Genomic DNA, 14,961 nt, shown 5'->3' with positions numbered 1-14,961 from the left:
GTCGGTTTGCTTCTTCTCAGGGTCTTTATGAAGCTTATGTCAAAGTGCAGCCCTACTATGCTTGCAGAAACTTTTTGCTCTCCAGTTTCGACATGGAAAGTGTTTAAAATGAACTGATCTACACTGACCATAGGCAGCTGACCTGTGCCTTTGCAACAAAAGTTGTTGTGTTAGTTGCAATGGCCAAAATATCTGAAAGGCTCCTGGATACTGAATGCTTTAGACATCAGCGTTTATAGAAAATAAAAATAGGAAAGGAATTCAATAAAAAGCACTGGGATGTTTAGAGCTTTCAACAGACCCTCTTGAACAGCTGAACCTTTTTGTTCAAAACAGATAGCAAGCAGCGGAGGGACAGCTTTGAAGTGAAATCTTCTTGATTGGCAGACATCAGCACTGGAGCAGACATTCAGGCAAGCTGGCTTTATGAGCAAGAAGGAGCAGTTTGATGACTTGTAAAACATTTATAAAGGAAGAATTTTAAACTTCCATGGCAACACATTAGCACAAGTAAAATTTCTTTGTCAACACAAAAAATAGCCTTCAAAACTTCGTGATTTCCTCAAGAACAAGATAGAAATGGCTTTGGACTAGAAGAATTGTGGGATCTAAGCTGGAATCATTTGGCAAACAGAGTAAAGGAAGGATGGCTCAGTGGTCAAGTCACTGACCTGAGAACTACAAATTCAATCCCCTCTTCTGCCCCAGACTTCTTGGGGATAAACAGCACTTCCTACAACATCATAGAGGTAAGTTGTGAAGATAAACACATTTGGAGATTGTGCATTGTAAGAGGCGCATGTAAGCAACTTAAACTGTACACTCATCAATGCAGGGCTCAGATCCCTGGCATGTCCTCTCCTGCTGGCAAATTTTTACCTTGTGCATGTCTGCACAACACACCTGCTCTGTGCAGCAAGTGCCAACTCCTATATCCAGAGGCCAGCTCATTCCTTCTGGTACTTCTGAAAACGGGGTGAGAACAGCAGCAATCCCATCCCCAGTCAGATCCTTCTCAAAGGATCCTCAAAGTGTATTTTCCTGGCTTGCCAGCTGCATTTTCCTCAGCAGTGTTATTCCTGCAGAACTAAGAGATAATGTAGAGCAAACAAGTCCCCTCAGAAAGTTTCTAGGAAAATTCTCCCCTTCCGCACATTACGATACAGAAGAACCTCTACGTTTATCTGATTAGAGAGTTCTAAGTCGTCAACTTCCTTATTTGTTAATAATCTCTCTGCTTGCCAGAGAGGCAGGAAGAGGATGTTTCAGACTTCTCACCACATTTTACTTGCCCTGAAAGTTTTAATTTTGTAGGCAGAAAAAAAAAAAAGCATAAAAATCTCCCCTAAAGCTCGTCAAAAGTATTTGGGAGTCTTTCTACTAACTTCAACTGGCTTTGGTTCAGGCCCACAACACCACTTTTCTAATCCTCCTCTCAGGCATCCAGAGATTTTAGGCATATCTGATTTTATTAATATTTTTCCTTTGAAATCCTGTGTCTCCCCAGTACCACAGATGAACCTTCCTATGTCATGATGCATTACACTAGATGATATCAAAACACAAACCAACATACAACAGCAAGGATTTTTGAAAAGCATAATCCATGGTTCCATGCTTAACATGACATTGCTTGTCTGTTTTTCAAAGCGATGTTTATTAATTAAAGAAACATTTACATATTAGGATGGGAAGGGTGGATGATTTTGTGGTTAAGACGCAGGATTAAGGTTAAAGAAATCAAGGCTACAAAATCTACAAGTACAACTTTGAGCAGGTCACTAAGGGTGTGTCTACACAGCAAAGTTATTTCAGATTAACAGCTGTTATTCCGAAATAACAGTGCGAGCGTCTATACAGCAATTCTGTTATTTCGAAATAATTTCAAAACAACAGATGCCTTATTCCAACTTCTGTAAACCTCATTCTATGAAGAATAAAGGCCTATTCTGAAATAGCTATTTCGCTTCTGCTATTTCAAAACTGGCCCTCACTAGGGCCATTCTAAGTTATTCCTCCTGGGGCTGTAAACCGAGATAACACAGCTATACTGCAGGAAAGCCACAAAATTAGTCTGAAGCAGTCTTCCCTAATGTAGATAAGCTATTTTGGAATAACTATTCCAGAATAGCTTATTCCGAAATAACTGTGCAGTATAGACATACGCTAAAACTCTCCGCTCTTTGGTAAAATGGGGATATTACTGCTTACTCAGTTTTATTGAGTGCTTTGAGATCCATGACTGAGAATTGTTGTAGAATTTTCATGTATTATTATATCATATCCTACTTGGTCCTGGACTTGATGACCTCTCGAGTTCCCTTCCAGTTCTAGTGTTCTATGATTCTAAGATACTGCCCTGGTTGCTCTGTAGAACTAGCTCCGCTATTAATTCCAGATAATGTGCATTATAAATTTAGCCTCTTTTGTTAGTGAATCATTCAAGCATCAAGCCTGATTTCTTTAAATGTGTGTTATTTATAAGCATTATTTTCATATTATTTTCAGCTGGCATGTGACCTATTTGTCCCAAAGATTTCACATTGTTATTCAGTATTTTTTGCATAGCCATACAAGTCACATGTTATCAATTCTGATCCCTAATAGGTAAACTGACACTTTGTAACCAGAGCATGACAAGCAATTTCTGGTAATTTTAAAGGATTTTGCAAACATTTTCAGCAATAGGCAGCAATCATCTGAATGCTTATGAACAAACACAAAATGTGACTTGTAGGGATTATAATGACCTCAACTCAGTGTTACAGTTGTCAAAATATTCCTGAATCTTTCTCTTCCATCTACTATTTTACATGGTGAATCTGGAGCAGCCCACTTAATTTCTCTGTGCATCAGCTTCTCTGCCTGCAAGACAGAGACAACCAGGGCTGTCTTTACCCATGCACAGAATATGTAGCTGCGTAGGGCACCTGAAAATTTGGGACACACCTGGGTCTTAATTCCTATCCCCGGTTTGTGGCTCTGCTTCCTCTCGAGATGATCGATTAACATAAGAGTGAAAAAGCCGGCCAGACCTATCAGCAGAACACTGAACCCGTGAAAGAGCTTTCAAGTGGTAATGAAGCCATTGAACAGGCACTAGGAGCCCCCAGGTATATACTCTCAGTTTCTGAATTTTGTCTATAGGGCCTGAGTTTAAAATTTACTTAAAAATATTTCATTTGTGTTGCTGAAGATTATAAAGTCACATGGCCAAAAAATTGTCACCCCCATCCTGGGCTGTCACCAGGGATGGGACACAACTTGAATAGTACTGCACAGGGCCCCATCAATCCCAAGGGTGATCCTGGAGATTACATCATCTGTCAGATAGGGAGAGGAAATTAAGTTTCATTCATTAAAGCTCTCTCAAGAGCTTTCAGGTCCTCAAATGACAGGGGCTACAGATTTACCTAGCTTTGTTAGACAAAAAAAAAAAAAAAAAAAAAAACCACACACACACACACACACACACACACAAATAGGTACTGAAAGATAGAAAGAGTTCAGTTCTTAAAATGTGCAGTACACGGTACCTCTCAAGTTAACTCCCCTGGGTACCAAACCAGTCATCTCCATGACAGGGACCTCATCTTCTTCAGCATTGGAGACATTTTGGGGGAGGGCTCTACGGCCACTCAGGGTAGGAGGAATTGGTTTTTTTTTCTCTTTGTCAATGCCGGTTGGTTCAGACATTGTAACAGTGTTGCAATCCCCTACAAGGGAAAAAGGAGAGCAAAAGGACAGGATAGGGGGTTAGAGTTGCACATCTAAGAGGGAGAAACAAATACCAGGATGCAGTGTCAATGAGCTGTGCATTTTCAGTCTCACATAAAGAAAGGCAGAAAGTATCAGGCTAACAATGGATTACAATCCCCAGGGGTTTAGCAGGTATTTTGTGATTTTCAAAACATTTGAAGAAGAGAAGAATAAACCCAAACACAAAAGGGTTTGCCTAGGAATAGCAAGACTTCAAGACATTTGGGAGACGCCACAGGTTAGGATTAAATACATACATATATTATCCTCTGAAAAAGCATCACTGCAGAGTAAGTGGTGAATTAACATCCCCGACAAGTGAATCTCATAAATTCTCAACCCTGATTTAATATACACACAAATTATAATGCAAACGTAAATCCAAAACACTACAAAATGTTTGAGATGACTGCTACCAGTGTCACAATAGGGCTATTTTACATACACAAAAATCTGAAGAGTTTTCCCCACAGACACCAGACAATAAAAATCACCGCTCACACCTTCAGGTTTCAAGAAAAGGAGAACAGAAACTTTTTCTTCACTTACTTCTCTAGAGTAAATCAATAAAAGGAAAATTGTAAATATTGGCTGAGAAGAGAATTCCTTTCGAGGTAGCATAAAACTGATTTCATATCTATTTTGCACGTGTGTGGCAATGAGAGAGACACTGTCGCCTGCTCAGAAAAACACAATTCAGTGCTGAGAACTCAGCTTCTTCTCAATCCCCCTTTAAGCAGCATTTCAAAACATGGCAATATTTTAACAGCATTAATCTTTTAGAGTCAGTGTTTAGCCAGTGTACCTTCTTTTCAAACGTTCTCTCTCCTGCTCCTCGGAGACTTGCTCAAATGCAACGAAATCTGGCAATAATTGGGGGCTCTTAAGTAACTGCAGTATATCCCCTCCCCTTGCAATAGGGCAGAGCTGGGAGACTTCCCTTCCTGTCAAGCCCTCCCCACACCAACTCCAGGCAGCAGCCACAGCTGCTGGAGGCTTGGGTGGCTCCCACTCTTCTGCCCCACCCCCACATGCACATCAGAAGGATTTCAATATACAATTTTGCCATGCTGCTCCATATCAGGGGGTCTAACTCCTGAGCTGTGGCAAAGCAGAGCTCAGCCGCACTCTACATTCTTAGGGCTAACCCTGGCACCTCTCATTGCTGCTCAGAGTTCTTCCAGGTGGCCAGCCTGCAAGGGGCTATTACGCTATCTAGGAATTGACAGATTATAAAGGGACATGCCCTTTTCCCTTAATCATATCCCTGAATTGTTCCTGTGCCAGAGGCTGCAAAGACAATCGCACAGATCCTGTCCTATGCCATTTGCTCTATGCCACTTGCACTTTCCACACCAGGGCTGTGTCCAGACTCAGGGTTTTTTTCGGGAAAAGTAGCCTTTTCCCGAAAAAACTTCCCCTGCGTCCAGACTCAAGCCGCGTTCTTTCGAAATTATTTCGAAAGACTGCGGCTTTTCTTTCGATGGCGGTAAACCTCGTTTCACGAGGAAGAACGCCTTCTTTCGAAAGTTCCTCTTTCGAAAGAAGGCGTTCTTCAATGTAAATAGGGCTTCCTCGAAAGAGAGCATCCAGACTCGCTGGGTGCTCTCTTTCGAAAAAGCGGATTGCTCTTTCGAAAGATCCGCCTGCAGTCTAGACGCGATCTTTCAAAAGAGGCTCTTTCGAAAGATGCTTTCGAAAGAGCCTCTTTCGAAAGAAGCCTGCAGTCTAGACATAGCCCAGGGAATTTCAGTCTGCTAGTTACACTTGGGCTGTGTCTAGACTGGCCAGTTTTTCCGGAAAATCAGCCGCTTTTCCAGAAAAACTTGCCAGCTGTCTACATTGGCCGCTTGAATTTCCGCAAAAGCACTGATGATCTCATGTAAGATTGTCAGTGTTCTTGTGGAAATACTATGCTGCTCCCGTTTGGGCAAAAGTCCTTTTGCTCAAAACTTTTGCGCAAAAGGGCCAGTGTAGACAGCCCAGATTTGTTTTCCGCAAAAAAGCCCTGATCGCAAAAATGGCAATCGGGGCTTTTTTTGTGGAAAAGCACGTCTAGATTGGCACAGACGCTTTTCCGCAAAAAGTGCTTTTGCAGAAAAGTGTCCTGCCAATCTAGATGCTCTGTTCCAAAAATGCTTTTAATGGAAAACTTTTCCATTAAAAGCATTTCTGGAAAAATCATGCCAGTCTAGACGTAGCCTTGCTGTATTGCCCCTTTGCACTGCTAGGCTATGTCTATACTGGTAGGTTGTTGCACCAGAAGAGTGCAAATGAGGCTAAGCATGGAATATCGCTGATCCTCATTTGCATACCTAATGAGCCACCATCTTTGAAGAAGTGGTTCTTACGCTAGAAGGAGCTGTCTACACTGCCCCTTATTGCACAATGCCGTTCTTCCTGAAAATAATCAGCGTAGTGGCATTGCACAAGAGGGTTTTTCTTGCGCAAGAAGGGGCAGTGTAGACAACCTCATATATCATATAACGGCTAAAGAGCAACTTGAATTACTTGTTAGGACATGCTAAGGTCTGATCCTCACCAACAAAATGATCCTCTGAGGCCATGTCAAGTTAGCAGCATTCAGAACAGCCCTAAGTCTAACCCCAGCAGCAATGGAAGAAGAAGAAGAAAGTTAGCTTAGACACAGCTATATCCTTAGTCCCACCTCTCACTCAGCTGCCCTGAGAGCTACTTTGGCACAGCTAAAGATTAAGCCCAGGTGGCCTAATTCTGATAGCAATTGCCAGATTTGTCAGTGATACCTTCATTAACTCAAGGGGTTACATGGCAGTAAACAGCTATGAAAGGAGAATCAGGTCAAGGATCCAGCTGGTGACTGTTTACTGGCAGCAGACTCAATAATGTGCATGTGCAGACATGAATACTTTTGCACGAAGTAGCTGATGGAGCTCACCCCTTACTTATAGCCCAATGTATGTGATGAGAGCACTCATTGCATTGCAGTCTGGCTTAATTTGTAATTTCACTCAGCTGCATTTGCATCCCTTTCTCAAAAGAGTATGCAAGTGTAGACATAAAATAGACACAGCTATTGTAATCAGTCCAGTAATGCACACTTAGGATCAAATCTTTTGCTGGCGTATCTCCATTGAAGTCATGCCATGAAATACAACAGTAGAGAATTTGGCTTTATTCCTACCCTTGATCTTAATATAGCTAAATATCTAATGGTAAAGAACTGATGTCATCAGAGTATTCAGCTGAAAATCATAGAATCATAGAACTGGAAGGGACCTCGAGAGATCAATTCCAGTCCCCTGCCCCCATGGCAGGACCTAGTACTGTCGCTAGACCATCCCTGATAGGTGTCTGTCTAACCTGCTCTTAAATATCTCCAGAGATGGAGATTCCACCACCTCCCTAGGCAACTTATTCCAGTGTTTCACCACCCTGACAGTTAGGAAGTTTTTCCTAATGTCCAACCTAAACCTCCCTTGCTGCAGTTTAAGTGCAATGGGAATTCCCCACTCCCTGGATGCAAATAGACATTTCTAGCTACAGGTTGCACCTCCCAAATCTTGGACTCTCTGGTCTGGCAGCATCCGTGGTCCAGCAGAGCCACAGATGTTGCCGAAGAGCTGTGGAGGTGGGAGCAACACAGGGGCTGGGGAGTCCCAGTTGAGCCAGGTGGCACCTGGGGAGCTGCATCCTGGCCAGAGAACCCCCGGCATTAGCAGGGCCAGGTGACTGGGGAGCTCCCATCCCAGATGGGGAACCCCTGGTTACAGTGGAGCTGTTGGAGGCTGAGCAGCCTCAGCCAGGTATCCCAGCAAACCCTCTGGTGGCAGCGGGGTGAGGGTGACAAGGCAACCTCTGCTGGGGAACCCTCAGCTGAAGCAGGGCTAGTGGAGGCAGGCAGCTGGACTCCCCAGCAGCAGTAGGGCTGAAGTGGGTCGGGGCGGATGGGTGCCCTGAAGTGGGAGCCCCCCTGGAGGCAGCAGGGCTGGTGGCAGCTGCATGGCCCCAGCCGGGAACCCCAGGACACCCTGGGGCAATAGGCAGGCCAGTGTGAGGGACAGGAGTGGCCCATCCATATAGGCAAACGAGGCAGTTGCCTAGGGCGCCAAGTTAAATGGGGCGCCAAATGATGGTGCAATATCGTTGAGGGATTTGGAGGTGGGGGCGCCGATTGCATGGTTCACCTAGGGTGCCAGTTGCTGGCAGCTAGTCTAGGGCCGCTTCTGATGAGGGGGGCCAGTGGCAGGGCAGGGAGCCCCAAGAAGAGGAGCCTGGGAGCGGGGCAGCCAGAGAGGGAGCACTGACCTTTCCTGGTCTGGCAAATCCCCTGGTCCAGTACAGCTCAGGTGGCCTGGGTCCTGGACAAGGGAGGTCCAACCTTTTCCTGCTTTGCACCATTTGTCAGAGCGGTCCTGTCTATAGGATGGATTGGCATCCACCTCAGGCCCCATGCTTTGGGGGGCCCCACGGTAGTTGCCTCAGCTATCCTGTGGATGGGTCCTAAGGTGGTCTAGGGGATTATTGGGGACCTGGCCTGCAGCAGTGGGGTTGCCGTGGGCCCTGCACCTGGAGTTTTGGGGGGTGTTTGTGTCATTATGTACCCTGCGTGCAGTGTGGGTATAAAATGCTGTGTAGTTAGAATTCTGACTTACATGATTGGGGGTAGCTTTCTGCCCACTTTGCACAGAGGCGCATGACCACACAAGAGCAAACAGGTTACCATCAGGGCCTTTTCATTTTATTCTGAATTGCGCAAGAATACCTATTCTCTTGCGCCATGAATAATGGGCATCATCCTAATAGTACTGGGAACCAGAATGTGCTGCCAAAGCCTTCGCATAACAGAGGGCTGTCTGGGGATGGTTGCGTTTGTTTCTAATCTATGACTTCTGTGTCCCATAGCTCATCTTCCAGCCTTTCCATTCCCTGAGTTGTGGCTGCTTCAGTGACATAACAAAAACTGATATAAATATTGCTTCTAGGCCATGACTGCCAGGGGCCTGCAACACACATAAAAAATTCAGTCTCCAGAGGAAGTCATGTGCTTCCCCCAGTGGCTGTGGGGCTGTCAGAGCTGAGAGGAAAGCTTTCAGTCACAGAGACAGAGGGCGAGCGAATGGATGGAGAGGCACAATCATATTCAATCCATAGTGCTTAAACACCCAGTGGTTGCAGTACCCCTCGGCGCCCATTCATATCTTTCAGGAGGCCTTTGGGGAGCCTTCACGAGCCTGGTAATGACACTGAAAGCAGACAGACAACATTTGCAACAGCAGTGGGGCTTTGCATGCAGAGAGAGTCTTGTTCTCTAGACTGCAATGTATTTATTTTGGGAGGAGTGATACAAATTCATGCTTATGACAGCTCCAGATGGCCAGTGTTTTCTCATTTCTGTGACTTCCCAGGAAATGCTCTCCCTTGACTATCAGCACGTATTGACCTTAATTTACCTTCCTGCGAGCAGCAGCTGGATGGCTCAAATCTATTGACGTCAAGGGCGATGCAAGAGGGTAAATGGAGAACACAGAGCCCTGGCTTTCCTGTAGAGCCATTAAATGTAAGTAATGGTGCACTGTACAGTCTGGGGAGAGAGCCCTCTTCTTTATGAAGTTGCTACTTCACTGTAAACTGTTGGAAACCAGTGAGTCAATGGCAGTTTCTCAGCGGAAGTTCATAGGCCTGATCCAAAGCCAGGTGAAGTCAATGTGACGTTTTTCCATACAGACAGATGACTTTAAAAATGAAGAAAAAATTAAGCATGTGAATAATCCCCAGCCACTGAGAGCATGTCTACAATGCAATATAAGCCTAGGATACTAGAACTCAAGATAGCAGACCGTGAGTTTTTTAACATAGGGTTTGGATGTCTACACTCATTTGTAACCCTAGCGTAGGCATGGTTGTAGGTTGGGTCCTAACAGGAAGCTCCAGCATTTACACTACATCACGCAGGCCCAAATCCAACGGCCCATATCTACGCTTCCTTTCACCCTCCTAAAATGTGGCTGCTTTAGCCCTTTGTTCACAGTGTAGTGTGGGAAAATGTGACTGTCTCCCAAACTTGACTTTCCAGGGGACACAGACAGCTGGCCTGTGGAATTGTGGAATACTCCGGTGGACTCTCAGAACACAAATCGAGTAGGGCTGCATCTATACTGCAAAGCTACAGAGCTTGTACCCTGGTCCTGACTTAACTCAGGCTCAGACCATCCACCCCCATGCGTTCAGGTCTGAGCCCTGGGTTAACATAATTTGTGTGTTGATGGAAGAGGAATTGGGCTTGAGCCTGAGTTCAAACCCTGGACTTACACCACAACAGTGGTCACCAACCAGTTGATCTCGATTGGCAGGCTCCCTGCCTGCCCTGGCCCCTCTGTGCCAACCTATTCCCAGAAGTAGCCAGCATGGCTCTGTGGCCCAGTTTGTGTGGAGATAGGGAGAGAAGGTAGGAGTCTTGGCATGCTGCTCTTGCCTGCAAGCACTGCCCTCCAGTTTCCATTGGCTGGGAATGGGAAACAGTGGCCAATGGGAGCTCACGGGGCAGTGCCAGAAGCTCCTCCCAGCTGAGTGGCTGTACTAGCCCTTCCCCGTTGCCAGCTACATCTCCTGTCTGGGGTCATACAGCCCTGCTGGAAGCAGGGACAAGGGTGGTACAACTGCATGGCCAGGAGGAGCTGCCAGCATGGGACGCTGATAGTGTCCCATGCTCCTTTAGCCACCTAGCAGGAGGCTGCACCCCAAATCCCTTCATGCATCCCATCCCTGCCGTGAGCCTCCTCCTAGAGCCAGCACCTCACACTTCCTCCTGCACCCCAACTCTGTCCCAAACCTCTCTCCCAGAGGCAGCATCCATACCCTCTCCTGCATCTCAACCTCCTGCTCCAACTCTGACCCCCTCTCAGGTGCACCCCAATACCCTGCCACACCCCAAATACCTGCCCCAGACTAGAGGAAGGCAGTGAGGATGGGGGAGAGTGAATGGTGGAGAAAGGAGGGAAGGAGCGAGTGGGATGGGGCCTTGGGAAAGGGGTAGGAAAGCTCTTGGGTTGCCCTTAAATTCAGGAAGTGATCTTGGGCATAAAAAGGTTGAGGATCACTGCAATGCAATGTAGACATAGCATTAAATACCTCCTTGAGTCCCACTGACATGCTTAGCTGAATCAGGGCCTTGAAATGGATGTGCCTTAAGGGAAACACATAGGCAACCTTTGCTGTAGCTGACTCCACAGATTTCAACCCATATTATGGAAGAGTCTCTAGTGAAATTACTTCTTTGACTTCTCCTGAAGACGGTTACTAAAATGGGGGAGTTGACCATCTTTCTGTCCTAGTCCTGACCCTATTTTTGTAGAGAGGGGCTGAATAATTTATTAATTAAGGAAGGGTGCTGTTTAAGAAGTAGGAGCAAGAGTAAGTGGGAAAATATCCAAGTGTGCTATCACAGGTAGTTGGTTTGTTGTGCTTTGGAACATAATGAAGGATTGAAAGGATGTGCTGTTTCATTGGGGTTTTTTTTTAAAATAAAAACTATGAACTTTTGAATCATTATCCACATTTGTAACAGTCATTTCATAATTGTAGATGGATGTGTACAAGTGGTAGGCTTTGATTTTTACACAATCAGCAGTTTTTACTTGCTCCCTCTGCGATGTGGTTTGTGACGGGAAATCTAACAAATGTATCCTAAACTCTCCCCATGTACTTATTTCTCACAACAGTGCTGCATTGCTTCCACACATTTATTGACAAAATACACAGTAGCATACAAACCACATCACCATTATATGCTTGGGTTGTTACAATGAGTCTGTTGTTTGATTAACTGAAATTCATTTCTTCACAGTGCTATTTGTTATTGTGCCAATGCTTGTGGTTGGTATAAGTTGGTATTATAAAAGAAGAAAGCATTTTTCTTCCTATCCTTAGTTGCTCATCTTTTCCTCACCCACCTAGCTCTGTGTCTGTATCATTTCTTCATGGAAAAGGCCTGTCTCTGAATTACCTGCAGATGGCATTTCAAATGTCCTCCCACTACTCTTTGCTACAGTGATACTTCAAAGGAGGTATCATGCCAGAGATGCTGCTAAACACAGCTGAGGAAAAATAAAAAGCAAAACCACATTCTTGAAGGATCGACAAACAGCTGAGAATGGATGGTTTGAGTCAGGATGGTTGGTAGTACCATAGCTAAGTCAACACGTCTCCTGCAAACTTCCATTTAATGGTGTACTCTAGATCAATGTTTCTCAACCAGTGGTACGAGTACCCTTGGGGGTACTTGAGAACAGTTTGGGGGGTATGTCAACCCAACTGAAATTTTGAGAAAATTGAACTTTTGTTTTAAGTTTTACAATGCTTTACAGTGCTTTAGTTTTTACACCCAAAAACTTCATCACCCACCCAGCTACGATTAAGTTGTTTAAACAAATGTTTTTCAATGGTAGAAAAAAATGTTGTGTGTCTGAAAACTGTAAGTACTGGGGTACTTATAATTTTTTTTAAAAGGGGTACTTTATAAAAAAAAAAGGTTGAGAAACACTGCTCTAGATGAGCACTGATTGTACTTAATCAACGCATACTAATAAATTCATTTGCCAATAGTTTATGATTTCTGTCTTCAGCATTTGGGCACACCTATTCAGTCTGAATTAACATTTCATTTAGAAAATGTTTCAGATCAACATTTTGTTTTGAAATTTTTACTTGAAATGACGATTGAAATGTTTTGTTCAACCCAAACAAAACCTCTTTTGCTTGTTTCAGCAGGAAAACGCAAAACAAATGTTTTAATTTGAAGCCAATCTCTTTTTTTTTTTCAGATTTTTTGTGGAATATCTCCAGTGTTTCTTGGCCATGCGTCCAGATCATAAAGATGTCATCGATGTACCGTAGGTAGAGGAGGGGTGAAAGGGGACGGGAGTTGAGGAAACGTTGTTCTAGGTCAGCCATAAAGATGTTAGCATACTGTGGGGCCATGCGTGTACCCATGGCTGTGCCGCTGATCTGGAGGTATAAGTTGTTCTCAAACTGGAAATAATTGTGGGTGAGAACAAAGTTACATAGGTCTGCTATCAGGTTGGCAGTAGTGTCCTCTGGGATAGTGTTTCTAATTGCTTGTAATCCGTCTTCATGTGGGATGTTGGTATATAGAGCTTCTACATCCATGGTGGCAAGGATGGTATTATTGGGGAGGTTATCGATGTTTTGTAGTTTCCTTGGGAAGTCAGTAGTGTCTCGGAGATAGCTGGGGGTATTGGTTACGAAGGGTTTGAGAAGAGTGTCTACATAGCTGGATAGACCAGTAGTGAGCGTGCCAATACCAGAGATGATGGGACGTCCGGGGTGCCCAGGTTTATGGATCTTGGGAAGTAGATAGAACAATCCTGGTCGGGGGTCAGAAGGTGATTCTGTGTGGATTTGTTCCCGAGTAGCTGTGGGGAGGCTTTTAAGGAGACAGTGTAGTTTCTTTTGGTATTCCAAGGTGGGATCAGAGGGGAGAGGTTTGTAAAATGTGGTGTTTGAGAGTTGTCTGGTTGCCTCCTGGTTATAGTCGGCCTTATTCATAATGACCACAGCACCCCCTTTGTCAGCTGGTTTGATTACAATGTCCAGGTTGTTTTTGAGACTCTGGATGGCATGGTGTTCAGCGCGGCTAAGATTGTGTGTCGCTTGTTGTCGTTTGCGAATAATGTCAGTCTGTGCGTTGTTGCGGAAGCTGTGTATATAGAAATCCAGATTGTAATTCCGACCGTCAGGGGGAGTCCATATAGAATTATTTTTCCTTTGGTGTTGATAGGGGGGATCTGGTAGGTCAGATTGATGTTCAGTGGTGGTTTGGAATTATTCTCGGAGACGGAGGCGGCGAAAAAAAGCCTCAAGGTCACCACAAAATTGTATCCAGTTTGTGGGGGACGTGGGGCAGAAAGAGAGACCCCGGGACAAGACAGACTCTTCTGCTGGATTGAGTTTGTAGCTGGAGAGGTTAACAATATTATCCGGTGGGTTGAGGCAGTTCCTGTTGTAGCCAGTGGTATGGAGCAGGTTAGAAAATTTATTGTCTTTTCTTTGTTGTAGGGAATAGAAGTGTGTATAGTAGATTTCTTGTCTGGTGGAACAAAAGTCTTGCAAGGTGTCAGTTGGTGTGGATGTTTGTCTTGAGATGAGACGATCTAAGTTAGAAATGTCATTCTTGATGGTTTTCTGTTTCTTGTATAAAATACTTATCAGGTGATTTCTTAATTTCTTGGATAGTGTGAGGCAGAGTCTTTCACTGTAGTCAGTGCAGTATGTTGATCTTAATGGATTGTTCACTTTCAGTCCTTTGGGTACGATGTCCATCTTCTTGCACTTGGATAGAAAGATGATATCTGTCTATATCTGTGCGAGTTTCTTCGTATGGTTGATGGATTTCCATTCCAAACGGCTAAATGTAGTGCCTTGCATGTAGAATAGTGATAGAAATGTAGCCGTGTTAGTCTGGGGTAGCTGAAGCAAAATGCAGGACAATGTAGCACTTTAAAGACTAACAAGATGGTTTATTAGATGATGAGCTTTCGTGGGCCAGACCTACTTCCTCAGATCAAATAGTGGAAGAAAGTAGTCACAACCATATATACCAAAGGATACAATTAAAAAAATGAACAATTATGAAAAGGACAAATCACATTGCAGAACAGGAGGGGGATGCAGGGGGGGGGGGAAGGAAGGTAAGTGTCTGTGAATTGATGATATTAGAGGTAGGGAGAGTGGGATGTTTGTGAGTTAATGGTATTAGAGGTGATAATTGGGGAAACTATCTTGGTAATGGGTGAGATAGTTCAAGTGTTTGTTGAGTCCTTTTTGGAAAGTGTCGAATCTTGAAATAACTCCCTCGTGTTGACCAGTGCCAAGGGAGCTCCAACCAGCACAGGTGACATGACAGAATCTTTGTTAGCAGTGCTTCTTGGAGCACTCAGGTACCCATCCCATCTATTCCCTCAGCATTTGCAAGTTTTCTGCGGCTGGAGGTATAAGGTTGCACTAAATTGGTCACAGTTTCAAGTCAACATTTTGTTCCAAAATTTGGATATGAAATGACAATTACAATGTTTTGCTGAATCCAAACAAAGACTTTCTCTTTGTTTCAGTAGGAAGAAGCAAAAAAATCCAGTTGTTTTAATTTGCAACCAATGATTTTTTTTCATATTTTTTTCCGTTTGGCCACCAAACCAAAGAATGTAT

The 14,961-nt window shown here is 44.3% G+C and overlaps 1 protein-coding gene and 1 long non-coding RNA gene across 3 annotated transcripts in view; one reads left to right on the top strand and one right to left on the bottom strand.

The window, feature by feature from the left end:
- F13A1 (coagulation factor XIII A chain) overlaps positions 1-4,722 on the bottom strand; it is an 89,356-nt gene extending 84,634 nt beyond the window's left edge. The window contains exons 1-2 of one of the 2 annotated variants that reach the window (XM_014581439.4): positions 4,565-4,722; positions 3,537-3,716 (exon numbers count right to left, since the gene is read on the bottom strand). In XM_014581439.4, the coding sequence (XP_014436925.2) occupies positions 3,537-3,696 (160 nt within the window). In that variant the 5' untranslated portion in view covers positions 3,697-3,716; positions 4,565-4,722. The remainder of the gene's footprint in view (positions 1-3,536; positions 3,717-4,564) is intronic. The other variant, XM_075921295.2, reaches the window with a different exon arrangement.
- Positions 1-9,766, top strand: part of LOC112543988 (uncharacterized) — a 29,117-nt gene extending 19,351 nt beyond the window's left edge. The window contains exons 2-3 of the long non-coding RNA XR_016348868.1: positions 337-749; positions 9,147-9,766. This is a non-coding gene — a long non-coding RNA (uncharacterized LOC112543988). The remainder of the gene's footprint in view (positions 1-336; positions 750-9,146) is intronic.
- Positions 9,767-14,961: the final 5,195 nt, after the last annotated feature.

Source organism: Pelodiscus sinensis, chromosome 2, assembly GCF_052426305.1.
Source record: "Pelodiscus sinensis isolate ZL-2025 chromosome 2, ASM5242630v1, whole genome shotgun sequence".
NCBI lineage: Eukaryota > Metazoa > Chordata > Testudines > Trionychidae > Pelodiscus > Pelodiscus sinensis.
Note: the sequence above shows the minus strand (reverse complement) of the source record. Positions and strands in the feature narration are given on the sequence as shown.